Genomic DNA, 21,440 nt, shown 5'->3' on the forward strand with positions numbered 1-21,440 from the left:
ACCTAACAGTCTCCTGGCCAACTGAACAGTGTCTCTGCGACAACTGAGAGGCGTTAGGAGTTACTTTCTTTGAGGGTCTGAATGGGAGTACTTCGATAGCACTATACACTTATTTTTTTGAATGAATAACTTTAAACAGTTAATTTTCAGCCATTTTAACACTAACATTAAAAAATTCGTACTAACATTTTTTTTCCCATAAACAAACAAACCACATCCTAAAAGGGGAAATATCTATGTTGGGCCTATGTTTATTGTATCAAAGAGGTTTTTTTTGGCCATTTTCCAACAATTCGGGATTATTTCAAGACTTCCGAAGAGTGTGCAAGATATCCGAAAGCTGCCGAAGATTTCCGAAAGCTGTCGAAGATGTCTGAAGGCTGCCGAAGATGTCCGAACACTGCCGAAGATGTCCAAAGACTGCCGAAGATGTCCACTGAGACTGCCAAAGATGTCCATAGACTTATGACTGACGATATTTGAAGACTACCGCAGATTTGGCTTGTATAACTCATAATAATTCTATTCTTAAAGCGCTTTTACAGCGAGGATTCACCAACTGTGACCACTTAGAGAGAATATATTAGTAACAAATCAGATTACGATATTCAAATCAAACAGCCAATGGGATAGAACATCGAAATAAACAGTAAAATTAAGCAAATTTACGGATTGCCATCCGTTGTATGAATACCTCAGTATGATTGGTTGGCTTTGTGAGATGGTCCCAGTTGGTGTATCTGCACTGTAAACAAAAAAGATAAATACGAAAATTACAAGGAAAATGAGAGTTAACATATATGAGTTTTTAAATTTGACTAGTAATGAATGCAATAACAGAATATTCTTTTACCAATAAGATCGGCTACAGTGCTCACAATGTATAATGGTCGACAAAAATGACAGACATGTCACTCCATCCTGGCCAAAAAACATTTGATTATATTCCATACCTGAATAGTCCCGATTGTCTCAACTGTTTCTAGAGATCAAGGCGGAAATGAGCGCGGGTGGTGCGACCAAATCTGCTGAACGTTATGTCTGTATCATTATCCGCATCGCTCTCTGAGTCGGTGTCGAATTCATCCTGTTGCTCGGGGAGGTCTGTCACGTCACTAACTGCGACAACTCCGAGCATGCTTTCGTCAACAAAGGTGATTCTCGGTACTTCGTTTGTAGCTCGTGGAATATTTGTATCCTGGTCGACTCGTTCTTCATTGTCTGTCCCTGGATCATCTTAAACATCCTCTTGGAATGTTACTCTAGTACACGATGGCGTACTGGAATATACAGCTGGCGGCAGGGCTCCCGCTTTGTCTTTTGTCGATTCGCTTCTTACCGTCCTTGACAGGTCGATACCTGTCAACCAATTTCTTCATGGCTGCCTCAATGTTGGGGTCAACGTTATCAGCTGGAGGAGGTTTCATGAAATCTACGTCCTGTAACTCCACACTGGATTTAGGCACTGGATAATAAGACTTCTCAAGTGTGAAGTACTTCGCACCCCACTTCGTTGTTCTCTCTAAAGATACCTTTGAAATTGTTCCAAAGTCTTGAGCATACTGAAGAGAGGTGAAAGTCTCGTTTTTGAAGTGGGAGACTGCATGAAGGTTCTCCACCTAAGTTGTTAACAGCGTACGCAGGTCAATGTCACCAAGATAGTCCTCGTTTACATTCTTAACGTTATCTCGTAGCTGTTCCATACCTCTTTCGAGAAGCACCAATGACTCCTGTGTTTTGCTGGAAACAGTTCCTTCAGGGCGACTTGTTGTTGCCGTTTCTTTCATTTTATAGTGCTGCCTTACTTCAGCGACTGTGTTTTTTAATATAAGCATTTACAGATGAAACATTGCACACAGCATCTTGAAAAGATAATTGGACCGCGTCGATCGTATGTGCACCAATTCCAAAACTATCATAGAGACATTCGAGGTTGCGAAGAAAGGACACTTTGCCAGTAAACCCCAAAGCTAGTTTGATTGTTTCAGCAGCTATATCAGAAACAAAAAAAATTTTCTATAAGGAAAAGATTGCATGCACTTGTGTAAATGAGCAGCTTTCTTCAGTTCCGTCGACGGTTCCTTCATGGCCAGTACCCGACAAGGTCTCTACTGTTGCACTTAAGGGATTAAAGGTCGTAACCTTTTGATCTTTGTTGTCGGTGAAAACAATGTTGCCCTCATAACTATACAGCCTCTTGATTTCCTTACAAGAATCTGAAGAATTCCGCAAGAGTCGCTCAACATTGACAGAATCGAGGTTACAACCATATAACCCTCCAGCTGCGCCATTTGCTGCCAAGTATGCTGATTGCTGCAGAACATAAAGAGATTCAACACTTGTCACGTCATTGGAATAGTTTATCTGTCTCAGCCTACTACCGATGATAGGCACTCCATTGTACTCTAACTCCAGCTGCATTATGCTTCTCTGCTCATCATCTGCAAACAAGAAGATTCCTTACTTGCCGCACAGATGGAAGTTGATTTACTTAAAGGTGGGTTAATCTGGACAATTTGTTTATTCTCGACTTGTGCAGCTAAAGATCTCAGATGTGTCGTCAACCGCTTCTGTAGAACTGGACCTGTACCCTCAAGTGACAATCTGAAACGACTAAGCTGCGAAAGCAAATCAGCTCGCGATTTTAGGCGTCCGGGTTTGAAAAGTACTTCGCCTTTCAATTCAATGAAACGGATTGCTGATGAGCCTCTCTCTACAACGAAGACTACGCCATTGGTAAAGCATAGGTCCTGCGCATCCCTGAGTACTTCCCTCCGAATATTTACATCGACTGGTCGGTGTAAACGCAGTTCTACGAGACTATCGAGAGTCGAAATCGTAGTCTAACGCCAGTACTTTGCCTTGGGGCCCAATTTCAAGTACAATTGGTCTTTTGCAAACACTAATTTGGTTGGACTTCCAGAAGCGACACTCTTCAGGAACTATTGTGTGGATTATCAAACGTATCCCCTTAAGTACATCTAGTACTGAGGGTCTGGTCAGGCGCATTATCAGTTCTAAGGACAAGAGCATTTCAGCTTTGGCTCACTGTTCGCGAGTGATTTTCTTGCAGAATTTAAAAGAGCAGATAAAATATGAAAATGCTTAAAAAAAACTTTGGGGTCTTCTTTCAAACACTAAACAGTATTTTTACAAGAACAGTAAACATTAAAAAATAGTCAATTTAACAGTAAACACTAAAAAATATGGGCAAATAACACTAAACACTAAATCCCATTCAGACCCTCTTCTTTATCTTTATTTTTGACCACAGTGATATTCAAGTGTATTGAAACTTAAGTTGTATTGCCAATCTAACGGTAAGCTCTTGAGCGGCTTATGGTGTAAGGTCAATTGGTTTAAGATTTTGCACAACAGAGGGAGAATATGTCTCCTCCACTGAGTCCGAAGATTTCTCATTATGAAGAGGGAAGAGCTAGATAATACAAATTTTCCAAAGTAAAAACTCGAAACCGCCTTTCGGTCACTAGTTCCTTAAAAGAATAGTTACCATGCGTGGAATATGATTCAAACTGAAGCTAAGATAGCCAAGCTTTTTGTCTCAGTTAGAGTTGCTCACTCCTTACTTACCACGAGCAGCGCACTCAATGTGTTGGCTCTAGATTCCTCTACCCGCCTTCACCAAAGTTCGAGACTCCGAAAAAACTTCCTTTAGAGAATTGTAAAATCTGATAGAATTGTGAAAATGTCAATAACAGTTACTTTTAGGACGAATAGTTCCTCGTGCATTCTTTTGCAAACTGTAATCACTATCCTTCACTAGTCCCCATAAAATGTGGACTGATTCAGTGGAAATTGTCAGTGCACGTTGAGCTCTTTATTCGGCCATTTTGGTGAACAGTTTGCATTGTTCACTGGTGATTTCGTTCTTGATCTCAAATACACCAATTTTTTCCGAATTAAATTCAATATTTTTGTCATACTCTTATAAGTTCACATTTTCAAAGTTTTTGAATAATCGTGTACAGCCGTGGCAATGACATATATTCTTTACTCTGAAGGCGACTTTGGGTCTGGAAAACTGGGACGAAAAGTCGCGCAGAGTTTAAATGAAGTTCTCTTCCCCAGTCAGATTGATATCAGAAAAAGAAACGCGTGCCACTGATTCCACCGAACACATTCGCAATTTGAAGACAGTTCAGTTGTATAAATATCCAAAGAAAGATGTTTGAGTTTGTCAGATAATATAACAAACGTGGCTTAAAGAAACATAATTGTCATTGCTAGGTTTGAAACGTTTGATATTGTCACGTAGCCATATCATCATCTCTTACATCATTTGGTGCATCACTCTGATAGTCTTTGACGCCAACAGGCTAAATTATTAATCTAGCAGTCTGCCCAAAACTCTTACATTACAGACAGACTCAACACACATGTAAAACTAACTTGTCAGAGCAATTTACATGGCTCCGGTAGTCAACAAAAACTATGAACAGCAGTAACCTTACTCTCTAACGATTATTCATATTGCTGAGGTATAAAGGAGCACTCATTGAAAATAGAGTTTATCACAACGAAGGGATCTGTGCGGTTTCTTCAAAGCTCAATGAAAAGAGCTTTACTGCAATGGGGAATATAATCAAATTTGAGACTAAGTGCTGTCAGATCATAATGAATACAATTTTGTTCTGCGGCATGTTTCCCCTTTCATTTAATAAAATCTTTTTTTTTCTTATACCAACCACTTTCTGTCGCCACTTTATTCAAACTCCCCTTGCTGTTGTGACATCTTTTACATGGTAAAAAATAACAATTAAAGCGAAGTACAAATCAATTTTCCTTTAATTAGGACTGCCATAAACATCAACGGCGCAAACTGCATCAACTCACCTAACAAAGATTCTCCATACTTTTAACATAAAATGAATGTTCAAAACGAGAACAAAAGACAATGTTGAGGATTTGCAAACTGCGGAATTGTTTCTTAGTCTCATGTAGCATAAGAGTCCAGCCAAGACGGATATAATTACTCGTTTTTTTCATATCGGCCGAGATATTTTTGTTCTCATTTTCGGTTGACAGATCTTTTTTTCTGTTTCATTTTTGTAACAAATCCTGCCGAAACACGCAAAATCAATTTCGTTAAATTTGTCTTCACGCGGTCAAACTAACAAGACGGCAGAACACTATAAAGTCATATATCATATCCAACCGCACACAGAGGACAGTCACCGACCTTTCACTTCCTTTCATTATTTACAAAAATGATAAATTAAATAAAGCAAAACATTATATTATAACCTACATTGAGCACGTTAAAATTCCCAAATTGAAAAGTTTGCGCATAAAAAATTCATGACTTGAAAGAAAATCTTCCGAGAGCGGCTTTTTTCTCTAAAGGAACCAGATAGCTTTAAAGAATATCCATGTTACTGACGCACATTGGTTGAGGTAAACGCTTTTGTCACCTACCGCTCAACGATTGCTGTTGCTGTAGCAGTCAAGAAGCATCATTATTTATGTAAATTAGTTACTCCCCCACAAAGCAAGTCTATTTGGAAAATTTTGTGTAATGTTTTTATTTCGGTACATCATTCATACCTTTTATACCGATTTCATAGATAGCTTATTGCACGGCGCAATCATATTAAACAGCAAATGTAAGTAAATTGCTTTGAAAAATAGCCTTCGGGCATGAGCGGAGTTGAGTATCCATCACCCCGGCTCCGAAAATAATTTTTTATAATATAATGCACGAACTGCCTTGGCTGATCGTATATCGAGTTGAAGCCAAAATATATGTACTCGTTCTAAGTGACTGCAGTTCTTTCAGACAGCTAAGCCTCTTGTAAAAAAAATAAATATGCTAGGGATACGTAAGGAAAGAAACAAACTCCTTCGGAAGACTAATTTTTCTTAGATGTCGATTTAGTTATCTTGTTTTGTCAGTTGGTGGAGCCGATGGTTGAATTCGCCAATATGTAAGACTAATATGAATTTGTTGAGATACACTAAGTAACCATGTCAACTATGAATGGGTTTAAGAGTTGATGCCACGTTCACAAGCTGCCCTTTTTTGCTTTCCTCTTTCTAGCAATATCGTGCTACTGAACGCGTTTTTGAAAGTGCGTCGGAAAAAAGAAGCTAACCAAGTTTTACAAAAGATTTTCTATAAGGTGAATTCACTCATTAGAAAGCTCTCTTTCTACTCAACATTTTATTGAGATTTCTTTACTGCGATAACATTCCATTAAATAAGACGACTTACTCTATATTTCTAATTCAGTGTTTCATCTACTTAACCATTTCGCCAAGTGTTAAAAATTGACTTATCCGTTGGCTAATTGAGTGGAAATGTCGACGCATCATATCAAATGCAATTTGGTATTTTGGTTCTATAATCTCTTTTAAACCTTAAGTCATCTTTTCCAAACTGAACGTTATGAAACATTCTTTGTTTATGGAATTAAAAACATCATTTTTGGTAACTGAGTTATGTTATGGTTTCGTTTCAAAGAAATATTTACGCAGGTTCCTTCTAATGGTTAAAAAACAGCTTTCCCCTCATGCCGATCAGTTCTCGTCTAATTCATGCACAACTGAACGAGAAACTTGTTCATTCACGAGTCTGTTTGTGATATATTTCATTTGAGCTTCTCGTTAAAATGACCCTTGGCAGGTATGTTTCTGTTTTACTGAGAAACAGCAAAGTTTCTTTCCTTAGGCAGCCCGAGTTTTAATTCCCACATTACCTCGGCATTTGTAAGTTTTTACGAAGCCACTTTTGGTTTAGGGTGTTACTTTTCTCAGTTGATCTTGTAATTTAGATAGAGTTTCTTGCCAGCTTTCTGGTGCAGAGCCTTTTTGGCCCTGTGTGACAACAGTTTTTGATCCGAGGTAAGCTGAAAACGCTGACGACTCTAGTGAGGTTGCAGCACACCCAGGAATAGCAGTTGTTCCCAATTTTGATACGCAAGAGACGAGCTTCGGTGAGGTATGGAAAAGAAGCGAGTGGGGTGGTGAGGTGCCACGAAATTCTCGACTCCCAACCAGATTCAGAGAAGGGTACGACCTAACAGATAGTGGACTGTAGAGGTAAGGGGAATCGTAAGAACCCATGATGCTTTCAATGGCGAAGCTTTTCTTGGTAGGACGGATGTATGTTAGGTTTGGGTATCCGCGACAGTCGTCAGTGCGAAAAGGAAAGAAAGACGAAGATGCTGAAAGAGGACTCAGTCCCCGGAAATACGCCGAGGGACAGGAACTGCTTCCATATTTTAAAGGGTTGCTTCTCCTCACCCGCCGTCTGGCTCTTCTACGCCTGAAATCACCATTGGCAAAGTCTTCAAGGTTGGCCGGGTGAATAGCCCAGTAGTTTCCTTTGCCGTTTTCGCTGCGACCCGCTTTGATAAAACACTCATTTAGAGACAGGTTGTGTCTGATACTGTTCCTCCAACTCTTGTCCTTATTTCGGTAATACGGAAAGTTATCTGAAATGTACTGGTAGATATCTCCCAGTATCATCTTCTTGTTAGGGCAGCTTAATATCGCCATTGCTATCAGCGCAATGTAAGAATGGGTTGGCTTCACGTCTGGATCGTTGCAGTCAGTTTTATGGCTGCCATCTTCTTCAGGCGACTCGCTTCGGTCCATCGTAGCCGAGTCTAAGTCCTCTATAAAGTTTTGGACGCATTCTTCAGGGTTCTGTGCTCCATGATCACTCTCTGAAATAACATGTTCATTCTCTGTGTCTTCGATTTCTTTGTTTTCAGGCAGTAACGCCATTTCACTGTGGCTCTCGGCAGTCGAAAGTTGTCCGAAGTTTGTAAGGTCAACCACCATATCACTTAAAAATTCGCTCATGTCTCCTGTGTGTATTCTCATGAAATTACCACTGCCGTGTATGCTTTCTACGGCCCACTGCAGATTATGAATTATTATACTTTTAGTTAGTCAAACAAATACCGTGCCAAACAATAGCTTCCGATTGGTTTCAGGTCGCTGACATATATTTATCACCACCCTCATGAGTGCTTATATTGACCTCACTGCAAATTGTTCTGTCTCGGCTAAACAAAGCCAAAAACTAACCAGCTAAATTGAGCCGAACGCGACACGAAATCCAAGGAAATTTTCAAAGGAGAGCGTTTTACAAGCCACGAAATTGCTTAGCTCCAATAAAATACCTATACCGATAGATAAAATCAGTTTTTTGGTAATTTTAGGTCTTGATTTCACCGCGTTTCTTTCATGTTATTCTTGACTGTTAAGTTCTTTTGTAGACAAGGTGATTAAGGTAATTGCAAGCACCGCCTCCATTGCCAGGATCGACCACCCGGTCCGCAGTCTAATAGTGACCGCGTTTTACAAGCAGAAAGCTGATTGGCTGACCATTACATTGACACTAAGACACAAGCTCTGGCCAATAAGTGATGCTTTCTATAAAATATAAGTCGCTAGAGACAGATGGCATCTTTTCTTTCCTCGCTAACAGACTAACGACAATAAAGTAATCGTTTTGACCCTGTAACCACCAGTCGATGTGATAAATACCAAAAGTTATCTGTTTTTGCCAAGTTTTCCGTTGACAATCTGCACGAAACAACTTATGGTAGATTTAAAGTAGGTGTAGAGCAAAGGTTGTTGTTATTTTTCGGGTTTATAAATAGGAAGAAAATTTATATATACGACAGATAAAGAGATGATGTTTACCTTTATTCCACCTAACGCGCCAAATGGCATGAGCAAGCAATATCCCGCACTAAGCGCGATCGAACTTACACGTCAGAACTCTTCAGATACAGTATTTGTCTTGGAGGTACTTTGAAGAGTTATGTAAAACTGTTCAAGATAAAATTGTAATATCCGACAGAGTACCACCCAATTTAGAAATTTAAGATCTAAATGTTGATGGTCGATAAGTTTCCAAATGCATACAGAGCAAGGCGTCAAAAGCAGTTGTTTTGTCTCACAAATCTACTAAATATGGGATTAATGTTTATATTTCTTTGCTGACAAATGAATGCGGTTTAGTCCATAATTTCATTTCTAGCAGTTCGAAAACGTGTTCCTTGTTTACAATAAAATCATCCTCATCTCTTTTCAATAATTGTCTCCAGCAATGTCTGGTTTATGGGTTCTATTTCGTAGTTTGCGATGTTTGGGAAACTTGTATCGTTTTGATGTTAGATCAACTTCAAACAAATTAAACCTCTCCTTTCGTCCTGAGGCCAAATAGTTTTTATGGTTTGATAAAACCTTTGGCACCCAAAAAATAATGAATTGATTAGCCCCACAATAACTATTGTTAAAATACATTTATATCAGGGTAAAATTGAAGTAAAATCACACACGCAAAAAAATTGTTAGCCTGTATATATACCTTCCGCTTACACGATCACGAAATTTATTCAGAAGAAGACATGGTCGGAAAAACTACATGAAATTAGACACTTCTCAGCATTGAAAGACATGTATAAGGCGTTTTTTCGAAAACATGGAGGGAAACCACATTCTTTTGATATTTTCAAATTTGCCCGCTGACTTGTCTTGCAAATTAATAAGGTAAAAAGTCTGTAATTTTGACATGGGAATGTAGATAACTGGATACTCCTCCAACTTTTTCTATTGTTCGATAAAATAGTTGTTGGTGAAAGAATTCACCTGTTAATTGCGTTTTGCCGCTTGCTAAAATTTCAGAAATATTCCTCCTTGATTTATTGATCAGCAAATGACGATTTTTATCAACAGAGATATGTTTGTGTAATTTTTACTCAGGTGGAGCAGTGCGATTGCGGTGTATACATGAAGGGAACTCTCCAGAAGTAGCGCTCAACAAGCCACGATATAACTGTGGAATTTAAGTTTGTTTTCCTCCCAGCATGGCATCTAAAAACACAAAGATCAGTTTTGATAAGTCTCCAGCTGGTTTCTACCGCGTTTATGAAAAGAACAGAGCAGTTTGTTGTTACAAAACAAAGAATTTAAAATGTGTGTGGCAAACAACATATTGACTTGACTTGTTTGCGCGTGTAGCCCAAAGTGCATTTTACATGACTTAAATAAATTTCAGGGAATGTTTTCTTGACTATTACCTAATTGAAAGAAAAGTAATGGTACTCTGACTTAGATGAAATAAATCATTTTCGTCCAAGTCCAACCTTTATGTATAGGACACTGTTCAAGGTGTTTTGATTATTTCAAGACACACGCGTTCTGAATAATGTCTAAAACTTGTTTCTGGACTGAATAGCGACAAGAAAATACTCTTGCTTTTTGTCCATATACGAGTACCCTTATTGTAAAAATTGACATCTGGTTTAGAGCACATTTGCTTGCTTGGCAAATATATTTCACATTAAAACACTTTTTTGTGGTTATGCCAGATAAATCATCTTGGCTTTTTAAGACAATTTAACTTAATTATTTATGGCCATTAGAAAGTGTCGTTCAAATCATTTCTCTCGGATTGCTATTCGGACCAGAGTCAATACAGTCAATGAATAAGTCTCGGTTTGTTTCCATGACTATAAGCAGTGGGAATTATTAAGTTTACCACGATTAGTAATTACGTGTTCCTAACTGCAAGCCGTACGTGAATAAATCCTCACATGGATATATAGAAAGTGATACATGTACACATGATTCTCAACTGGTTTATCGTATTTAGAAATTGAGTGGATTATGGACAGGCAATGATTAATTAGCTCAATTAAGGTGATTAGCAACTTGTTTTATTGTCTTTTTCATTATAGCATCATTGTTTGAAAACCAACCCCACCCCCAAAGGACAGCTGCAAGCCAACTGAGCTTAATTGAATCTCTTTCAATAGAATATCGGTTTTTCTATACGCACAAGAAAACTTCCTTTGTGAGGTGATATTTCTTTTTATCTTCCTTTGTTTGATGTATTTTGCTTCCAGTAAACATTCGTAAGAAAAAGTGAACAAGAGTCATGCACTGAGTCGGACAAAAATGGTAAAAAATTCACCTTTTAGTATCAAGTGAAATACAGCATGAAATATTTTTTACCAGAAATTGATTCACGGAATATGTGCTGTTGAGAAGGTTTGTCTGATATTCGTGAAGAGCATTCTCTTTTCTTATTCTTCTGCTCGCCGGAATCGTTGTTGTCTTTGACTGACATTTTTTGGCGATGAAAAGACTCACAGGAAGCAATATCGTTTTCATGAGGTGACACAAAGCCAATTCAATATCACAGATAAACGATAGAGAACTCATTTGCAATTGAGTTGTATTGTGAAGTTAGTTAAACGGTTTTAATGCTTCCTGGAAACAAATTCGAGCCGACTCTCGGCTGTAGAAAAAAAAAAAAATTATGAAATAGTGAGTCTACTTGGCAGCGAATTAATTACTGACTCACCAGCTACCGGTCGTAAATTAAAGCTCGTTCGACTTATGAACATGGGAGCGTTTTCTTTAAGCCGTTTTCGCTTCTTTTTGTGAGCGATTCGGTGATAAAGAGAGAAAGCAAGTTCAGTTGTGCTTCATCAATGGATATCTCAAAGTATCATCCTAGTTAAGCTCATCTCGATTTTCTGTTTTTTGTTTCAGTCATAAACGAACCAGTTGGCCTGACTTGTTCTTTTCTGAATCGTTACAATTACTTTTGTCGGATTTTCATGTTATCAAAATTATTGCGGTTGCAAGCGTAACTGACATAGACGATTATCTTGAACCGAGTAGTTGCTGTTACAATCCGAGCGATTGAAATTTTGCAATAACTTTTGAAAATTCAGTTCGTGGATATTTGGTAATCATAATGTTCAGCTACAATGAAAAATGGCAACGTTTTGATGATGTCAATGATCAAGCTCGAATGGGCCAGGATGGGAGTAGGGGGGGAGGGGAGGGCCTGAAGGGTGTTGCCTGCGACATGACAGTAACAATTTTCTTTGATAAGTCTCGACATCACGTACAGTACAAGACATAAAGATTTGAGATTTTCCAGCTATAAAAGAAGAGAATAAATATAAATGAACAAGTTTGCTTATAGTTTCATCTTTTATCTTACATGATGATACTAAAATTGAAATTTACTCTAAATTATCTCTGTCCAAAATAAATTGAACTGTTCTACTTATCGGATGATTGAAACCAATATTTGGACGTTATCTTTTTGTTGTCACAGCAACAGTGATATTTGTGTCGTCCTGGAGACGGTACTTCGGTTTCACCAAAGATGTTTTCCTCGATCATCTGAGCTTTTCCAATTGCGGATGATTTCTCTATAGTGTGCATGCTCACACGATGCTGTAACAAGCCAGTTTTCATACATTTCATCATAGTTTCATACACTTTAACCATAAAAGCCCTTTTTTCAGACAATTTGTACAAATAAACTGTTCCGTATTTTGGTTGACCATAAATGATAAAGAGAAAGCAAGAAAATTTTAAGACTGACCTTTCTTACTTAAACTCTTTATCTTTGACCAGTTTTAATGGCGCTAATGGTGATCTCACACGCCTAATATGAACACAGGACTTGTTGCAGAGTGATGACGTTTGTAAGTCTCAAGTGACTCTTTTTAAAGAGGTTCAATATTATGTTAAACAGTTTTAAAAACTATTTCACGTAATATTGAAGTTCTAATTAAAACGTTACCTGAATCGAGCATTTTTCCTCTTCACGAATAAATTTGTAATAAGTCCTTTAAGGAAAGATGATAAATTGAATTTCTTGGCTGTATTGGCAAACTGAGACTTTCCTCTTTCGTGAGGGTTTAAGCATTTAGAAGAAACATTATTGTTTTCAACGTTAACCTCTTACAGTTTTAGAATTCGATAAATGTTAGTTTTTTATGGCATTTTCACGGAATGTAACTCTGCGGCTTGTCATGATCTTCGTTACAACTGGAAAATTACTGGAAATGTAGATTTCATTTGATGGTAATAACTCATTGAATGGGAAGCTTTAAGGGAACGTGCCAAACTAAAACACAAACTAATGCAGCAAGGATTGTGACTTAATATCAAAGAAATGTAATTAAGAGTCAGACCATTGCTGGCGTCATAGTCTAGTGTTAAAAAGCTATATATATGAACACTTTGTAATGTAGTCTGGCAACATAAAATAATTTGACAATGATGATGGGTGATTATAAATTATAAGTTTCTGTTTCTGATGTTACGTTGACCCCAAGGTCAGCGAAAAAGTGGGCGCGATGGCAAAAACAAATTTTTCAACTCATTCCATAGTTTGAAAATTTTCGCAGTAAAAAGTTGAAAAGTGTAAAACACATCTTGTTTTAGGAAAGATGAGATCATCATAACGTTATTCTGCTGTTTGGGATGCCTGGGGTAACGGATGACACTTTACTAAGTTATATACAACATATATACAAATACAATTAACTGACCGCAGGAGAGAGCGGGCTTGGATTGCCGAATAGACCGCCGCCATGTTGGTTACCCAAAGCTTTGGAAAGTTAAATTGTGAGTAGCTGTGATAAGGTTGTTCAACCAGTTTTATGGCTAAATAGTAGTATGTGAAATTAGAGAGTAGAGGTTACTTCGAAGCATCTGTGTGTATCCCATTTTTTGTATTGAACGATTAGGATGTTGGATGTTAATACGCCTGTATGAGCTCAATTTCTGATCAGACAAGTTATACTGTTGGTACTATGATCGTTTTCTTGGTTATCAGTGCAGGGTGACAGCTAAATGTTTGAATCCAAAATCTTACCTTCGATTCTGAGATCAGCGCCGTCGGTGTTTAACTCTATTTTAAAATTATGGTTATGGTATGGGTATGGTTAATTCTTTATTCTTGAAATGAGAGAATATTTTTGGTAATCTTTAGGCTCCCCTGCAAGATTTGCTGGACTAACACTATCTTTTCAGGTGAGCACGGTTTGTTCTTACTAGTGTTTAAAGTTTTAATTATCATTTTCATTGGCATTCTCAATTTTTTATGTTCAAGTGGCAACACTCGAGGGTTTAATGTACAGTGTCGCTCAAAGGTAAGTTGACAGTCCCTTGAACCTTGATTCTCGACCCTCCATACTCGATAACTTCGAGGATTTTGGCTCAAGTCGCATATCGAGACCCTTGAAGCCGGCACTTGTAAGCTCAAAGTTCATGTGTTCCAAAATTAAGTTTTGTAGATGTAAATGTAATGCATGCTTTATTCAGTATCTTCAACACTAAGACAGGGCATGTAAAGAAGAGCTGCTTGTCAAGTGCTTTGTCCTTTGCTATTGCTTTCCCTGCAATAATTAAATTGTTTTCTCAATACTGCAGTTCAAGATCTTTGAAAAGTTCTTCAAGTGTCTTGATCCCTGATTCTTGATCCTTGATGCTTAATACTTGAGCCTCCATTCTCGATCCTCCATTCTCAATAGTTTCAAGGATTGAGTATCGAGTCAAGACTCAACTTACCTTTGAGCCGTACTGTTTGTACACCAATGTATCAGTTTATGTCACTTTTTCTCTAGTAAAATACCATAAGTATATTAAGAATGAAGTAATGTCTATGGTTAAAGGCATAACAGAATGCCATGCTGTGGCTAATATTTTAAAAGAATTTGCCATTTGTTTTCCTTATGCATTTGCTCTCATTTACATGAGGTGTATACATGTGCACTGCACATTTAATTGCTAATTAGTGGCATCTATACTGTTAAAATCACTGGTATAACAGGTATCTGATATTGTGAATGTTAAGTGATACATTTACTTCAATGTATACTCTTACTTAACAAAGTCTTGTCATCGCAGCGAAATGTGAGTTACTTGCCTAAAGCAGGACCAGGTGGAAGGTCATCTTTCAGTGGAGTGGTAGCTACAGTGTTTGGTGCCACTGGATTTCTTGGGAGATATGTCATCAACAGATTAGGTAAAATTAAAAAAAAGGAATGTGACTAACTCTTGCAACTTCATAGTTCACTTTATCTATGTGACAAGGCTGACAATTTGATTGTTGAGGTAAGTATTTTGTAAATATTAACAGTAACTTTTTGAAATTTGTGTATTCCATGAATAATTAGAGAGGTGATTTTCACTTGTCAAACTGTATTTTAATGATATGTACTCATCTGTAAGGTCGTCGTGGAAACCAGATCATTGTACCATACCGTGGAGATGAACATGACTACCGAAACCTTAGGATGATGGGGGATCTGGGGCAGATCATGTTTTTTGTAAGTGTTTTTTTTAAGGCCAGAGCTAAGATGAGTGAGTTACAGTTTGGGGCATTAAGAAACTGATGTTTGTATTTTTATAAAGGAGAGGGTGCATTCACTTTCAAAAGAATCCAATGAATACATTGTTCAATGGAGAGCATGTTAAGACTATCTTCACTGGTGTTCCTTTGTCAGAGACAAAAGTCAATTACAGCTAGTTGCCTCATAAAATATTCTTCCATATACTGTAAACGTCCATGTTTAAGCCGCATCTGTAAATAAGCTGCACCCCCGATTTGGAAGTACAGAATTTGGAAAAAATAAAAACAATACAGTTTGAAGTTTCAGTAGAGTTGTATTGCTACAAACAATCAAGGTTTCGAAACACCGACATAGAAGTTGTGGCTATCTTTCACATTTATCAAGTCTAAAGAAAGCAAAATTTCATTTGTTGTACCTTCTTTTTCATTGGAATTTACACCATCTCTTTAAAATCCTCTTTTGATCCGATTTTTCAAGATTATCACTACAAAACATACCATAAAGTTGAAATTCCTTCGGCATTGAAAAATAACAAACAAGTGCTTAGTAGCCAATCTTTAAATGTTGGGAGGAGTCTGGGCCTTTCGACTCAGCTGTTTGGGGATACCACTTGTATAAAGATGTTTGGAAACCCGCAATAGGTGAAAAACTTCATGCAGAACAGGAGCCTGATAATGCAGTCAACAAATTTGCCATGAAGGTAGTAAGCAAAAATTAATCGCTTGAAAGAACTCTTGGAGAGCAAGATTCGCTGATAAACACTCAAAGACACAAATGGCTCCAGTTTCTTTTGTTTATTTCTTGGCATCTTAAGAAGTTTTATGAATATTAGGTTTTTGAGAACTCCAAACACAGATATAAGCCGCACCCTTGATTTTTGGCTTCAATTTTGTGAAAAAAAGTGCGGCTTATACATGGACGTTTACAGTAATTTTGCTGTGGGAATTAAACCAAAACTCTATTTGATATCCAATAGCCTCTAACCCAAGATATTTTGCAGACAAGTTGAAATACTTTGAATGGAGATAAAGTTTCATATTTCAAAGACTTTCACAAGGGCATAACAACATAGTCTCCTTATATGGGTATTGCCAGTCTGGACTTTGCCCCATGTGTGCTGAATATGCGATAAAAGTAAATTATCAGTTAGACTGGGAGAAAATATCTTAGCATGTGAGAATTGCAAGGAAGATTGACTTACAGTAGCATTTACTTCCATGTGAAATTTTTCAGTGAGGTAGGATCATGTCATTGAGTGTAGGTTGTTCACTGGTAAATGGCTTTCATCCAAGAAAGTCTAGTTAATAGTGACAATTGTATTGGGAAAATACCATTTAAATTTAAGATGTAATTTGTGAAGAACTTTTAAAAGCAGTAAGTAAATATGACTTTCTGATCTTTTCGACTTTCATGAAAAGAGCAATCACAAGGAAAAAACAAGGTTATTAATCAAATATTCTTACTGATGCAAATGCTTTGCACAATTTTTAAATTTTTTTTAATAAAAGAAAAAAACCCTTATTAGTATGTAGAGCGGTATGTTGCTTGCACCAATCAGATTGCTGCATTTAGGTATGTATCTCGCACCAATAAGATTGCAGCATAAATGAAGTCCCGTCCTAGGATGTGACCCATTACGTTGGGTAAATGAGCTGACAATTCTTTGTTAATATGTCGTTCTTGGTGTTAATTACATCACAACATATTACAGTACCCTAAACCTAAATTTGGTGTGAGTAATATACTGCTTAATATGTTAACAGAGAGTTTTTTCCTTTTAATAACTCAGTGAGGGTCAGTTTGAAACATACAGTGAACATGTAAAGGTTGTATTTTCTAGATAAAGAACTGCTGAGTCCTCTCACCTGATAGTAGAATTCATCAAAATTTGAAAAATGATGTCAATATAAGTTGGTGGATGTTTGTTACATGTAGAGTATTATACTTTCAGCTGGTGGGCTGAGAGTACATTAAGAATTTTCTCATGCATGCCCTGGTGCAAATTACATCAACCATCATTGGAATGTATGTTTAAATTAGATGAGCCAAATCATTATTAGAAGTTTCCACTTGAACCAGTCAACATAATCATATACATGTATCTTCTGTATAGGAAGAGCCTCTGGTAGTTTTCAATTACCAATAATATTATTGGTTATATTTTTATGAATGATTTTTGACCAGTTCAAATGGTTCCTAAAGTAAAATCAAGGGTGATACCATAAAGCAGGAGAAGTTTTTATTTGAATGTACAATATGTATATGTATAATATGTAGACCAAATTTGAAATTTCTTTTTTTTAAAAAATTGCTGTTGCTGGACTATTCAAAAGTTACAATTTCCCTTTTTTTATATTCAAGGATTATCATCTAAAAGATGTTGATTCTGTGGCCAAAGTTTTGAAACATTCCAACTGTGTGATCAACTTGATTGGCAGACAGTTTGAAACAAGGTGGGTTTCTGACTTCAATACAAAAGACATTAGAGTAGAAATGATGTTTAAGGACTTGTGTAATTTACACCAGTTCACAAAGTTATAAATATAACAAATTTTTAGCCATGACCCTATCCCCCAGCTGCACCCCTCCTCCCAAGAGTTGGCATCATTATTATTTTTTTTTTTTTGGTGCTTAACTGATAACAAATACAGAATATACCTGTTTACCAGTGTATGATAACTGCAGAGGTACAGGAGGTGTTTACTGATAGCTTCTCAGAGGAAAGAATCCAAACCTAAGTATAGCTTCAATTGAAAAACATAATTCAACCTCTGTGCTAGAGCCACCTCAAGCGTGGGGTCTAGCTTTGTCCCTATACTTCATTTACTTAAATTTACTTGTACATTCTTACTCATCATATACAATGTGGCATTATTTTTTTATATTTTTTGCCCAGGAACTTTACATTTGAGGATGCCCATTGTGAGGGAGCTAGGGTTATTGCCAAAGCTGCTCGGGAAGCAGGAGTCAAACGTTTAATCCATGTGTCAGCACTTAATGCCAGTGAGGATAGTCCATCAAATTTTCTTCAGTCAAAGGTTAATCACAGTCACACATTTTCATTCTTAATCTATGGCAATTATTGCCATAGATTAAGAACAGAAAAAAAGCTGAAAATTGTAGTTTTGTCTAGATACCTGTGATGATTGTTTAGCCTGTGGGCAGCCTGTGGTATGTGTTATTGAAAATATGTGACCTAGCCTCTGTGTTGTGTTCTTTAGAGAGGTTTCCTCTCCTATGTGTAGCATGAAAATGAAATTTACCAGGGAACTGTACTTAGAAATTATAAAAAAAATTAGAAATTTAATTAAATAGAAAATTTAAAACCTCTCTTTAGAAAGCCATATGATGAAATTTGTTTCTATGGGGTTGAATTTTAGACTGAAGTGACAATTAATTTATTCAGATTTAGCAGATGTGAGTTTTCCTCGTTTGGTTTTGATAGTTGTTTTAACATATGTTTTTGTGGAGCTTTATGGTTTTTTTTCCTTTCACATTTAGATAGATTCTTCTCTTTAAAAATGCCATAATACTAAATATGATATTGCCTTAGTTCTTCTGTACTGAGACAACTTTGTGTTTTACTTAATATGTGATAGGCTCATGGGGAGGCTGCTGTTAGAGAAGAATTTCCTGATGCTACCATTGTGCGACCTGCAAAGTTTTTTGGCCACGAAGATCAGTTTTTGAACTACTATGTGTGTAAGTTCATGTTGAAGATAAGTTACCAATGGTGTGCTTTCAATACACTTTCTAACATATAACCTAATGATAAATTTAATTTAAAATTTGACTTGTTAACTTAGTTATTTTCTCTATCTTCTTTAAGATCTTGGTAATATTCCTTTTGGTATTCCACTTATTGATGGAGGCATGAACACAACTAAAAGGCCTGTTTATGTAAGTGAACTGTAAGCATAACTTTCATGAGCAGGGCAGCATTGCAGTACCTAAAAATGTGTGATGTGAACTATATTTACATGTAGTCATCTCATGGAAGAGGGCTACCACCACCCATCTGCAAGATCATGAGAATTTCCATTTAATCCAGGTATTAGGTACAGTATAGAAGTTTCTCTAAAAGTTTTGAGGCTTTGTGTGGGATGTTTGCAAGAAGGGTAGTGAGGAATGTAAAAATAGATACTTGGGTGTGGCGTCAACAGTGGTTTTGTAGATTTGTGAAGGAATGATTTCAAGACAGTGTATAAAAATAATATTTAGGAAGTTACCCCAATTTCTTTATGATAGTTTCTAAACATTTTTAACATGGTTTATTTGTCTTATGTGGCTTAAAATCATCAAATTTGGAGCAAATTGGTTATCTGAATAGATTGTATAGCTTGATTGTGTGTAGGCATTAAGATAGTATAACTAAATCAATGATTATGTTATGTTGATTTACTCTTTATGTGATTGTTGATAAAAACGTTTTCCATTTTGTTTCCAGGTGGCTGATGTTGCCCAAGCAATAGTAAATGCTGTCAATAATGATGAGAGCATAGGGCAAACATTTGAACTTACAGGGTAAGATCTGTAATACCATTTTATGTTATGAGTTGGGTCAGAATTTGATTCTTACCACACTGATTTCATTTCTGATCTGTACCTGAACAGATACACAAGCACATGGAATTTTACTTTTTCAATATTTATCGTAGACAATATAAATACAGTTCCTAGCAGAACTCGCTTCAAAATGATCTCATGACAAAACTTGGTTGGTTTTTGCTTACATAAATGTATGTGACAGAAGCTAATACCTGTTTCTCTGTTGCCTCCCCACATTTAATTGTTAACTGTGGTAGGGATGTTTGTTTGTTTGTTTCTTAATTTACTTTTTTATTTTTTTTCATAGCCCAGAAGAATATTACTTGCTTGATATTCTGGACTACATCTATCGGTTGATTAGGAAAGAACTTCCTTACTACAACATACCAAGAAATATGTACAAGTAAGCTGTGATTGAACAATCCGTTAGTCTATTATCATTATTCTTATTGCTTTGTTTACCTGACATGTTATGAATTGTGTGATTATTGTTGTGATTTTTTGTTTATTACAAAGTAAACTTCATGGACGCTATTATAGCTTTTATCATCTGAGGCTATTACCCTTTGCTTTCTTTTTTTCTTTGCCTTCTCATCTTATTCTGTTTAAGGAAAAAGTTCTATTGTTTGATTATTGTGTTACCTTGCAGCCTTATAGCCTGGGTCATGGAGCAGTCCATATTCAACCCGCGTCTTACACGAGATATGCTGTTTAGGGTAAGAATGGAGTAATGTAATTTCCTGCCGTTATTCCACTGCGATTGGTCGGTTACGAGGCTCGTGTATTTATTATAACTGAAACCTCACAGCCGAACCACAGCTTGTCAGTGTAATCAATGTCTACCAGTGTTGACTGTAACTAAGATTTATTCAAGTTTTGTAGTTGTTTTTTTTCTGGTTTTTTTTTTTATCAGGAGTTCCTATCAGACCAGGTTACACCAGGTTTACCAGGACTGAAAGATCTGGGAGTTGAACCTCATTCAGTTGAAGATATCGCCATATCGGTTCTTCGGCGCCACAGGGACTGCTATTTCTTTGAGGATTCCATCGATAGTGAGGAACCGTGTCGACCTAGCAGCTCCTACGCAACTCAATAAACATTGTCCGTTCTTTTGAGTGAAGAGGGCTTTAATTGTATATAATGACTTCTACATCAGCACACTCTCCGTGCTCTTTTAAAGATGGTTTTGCTACTTTTTGTGTCCATGGTTAAGACATGGACATGGCTTGGATATTTGAAATTTATTATTTTTCCTCATTATTAGTTGTTATGGTGACCTAAATATGATGAATAAAGATGGTACTTCCACCAAATAAAGTGTGGTTTGGTTTCTTTTGATCATGTAGTTTTCTATTGATATAACGCAATGAATAACCGAAGGGAGACACAGTTGCAATCTCAGTCGGTCAGTGGGCAGTGACAACCGTAAAAACGGCGTGGACCTTGTTACGATTCTTTTGAAAATATCTTCCTCCTTTTCTCTTTGTCGGTTTTTCTCGCGAGAAATTCTGGCACTTAAAGAACGCTCTACATTGAGAGGGAGGCGTTACAGGATGACGAGGATTGCCGTAAGAATGAGAGACCGTGTAATACTACCATCACATTTACTTTCAACAATACTGTAATGCTATTCTCCCACAATGTGATGCGAATAGAAAGGCGAATTTTCGTTACCAATTCATAGCAGTCAAACATCGCTCATGAAAAGTTGTATCTAATACAAATTTGATAATAGCACCGTTA

At 36.9% G+C, this 21,440-nt stretch overlaps 2 protein-coding genes and 1 pseudogene across 2 annotated transcripts; 1 reads left to right on the forward strand and 2 right to left on the reverse strand.

The window, feature by feature from the left end:
- Window positions 1-698: 698 nt before the first annotated feature.
- Window positions 699-1,787, reverse strand: LOC149046351 (uncharacterized; annotated as a pseudogene).
- A 4,375-nt stretch (window positions 1,788-6,162) lies between these two features.
- Window positions 6,163-8,072, reverse strand: LOC113682278 (forkhead box protein I3-A). The gene has a single exon (XM_027199432.2). The coding sequence runs from the start codon at window positions 7,846-7,848 to the stop codon at window positions 6,754-6,756; it is 1,095 nt and encodes a 364-aa protein (XP_027055233.2). The 5' UTR covers window positions 7,849-8,072; the 3' UTR covers window positions 6,163-6,753.
- Window positions 8,073-13,329: 5,257 nt separating this feature from the next.
- LOC113682301 (NADH dehydrogenase [ubiquinone] 1 alpha subcomplex subunit 9, mitochondrial) lies at window positions 13,330-21,014 on the forward strand. The gene is made up of 12 exons (XM_027199461.2): window positions 13,330-13,419; window positions 13,787-13,827; window positions 14,704-14,821; window positions 15,028-15,125; window positions 17,511-17,602; window positions 18,046-18,187; window positions 18,749-18,851; window positions 18,979-19,049; window positions 19,597-19,673; window positions 20,005-20,100; window positions 20,347-20,413; window positions 20,611-21,014. Exons 1-12 carry the CDS (start codon window positions 13,386-13,388, stop codon window positions 20,791-20,793), a joined length of 1,122 nt encoding a protein of 373 aa, XP_027055262.2. The 5' UTR covers window positions 13,330-13,385; the 3' UTR covers window positions 20,794-21,014.
- Window positions 21,015-21,440: the final 426 nt, after the last annotated feature.

Source organism: Pocillopora damicornis, chromosome 4 (genome assembly GCF_964200805.1).
Source record: "Pocillopora damicornis chromosome 4, jaPocDami1.2, whole genome shotgun sequence".
NCBI lineage: Eukaryota > Metazoa > Cnidaria > Anthozoa > Scleractinia > Pocilloporidae > Pocillopora > Pocillopora damicornis.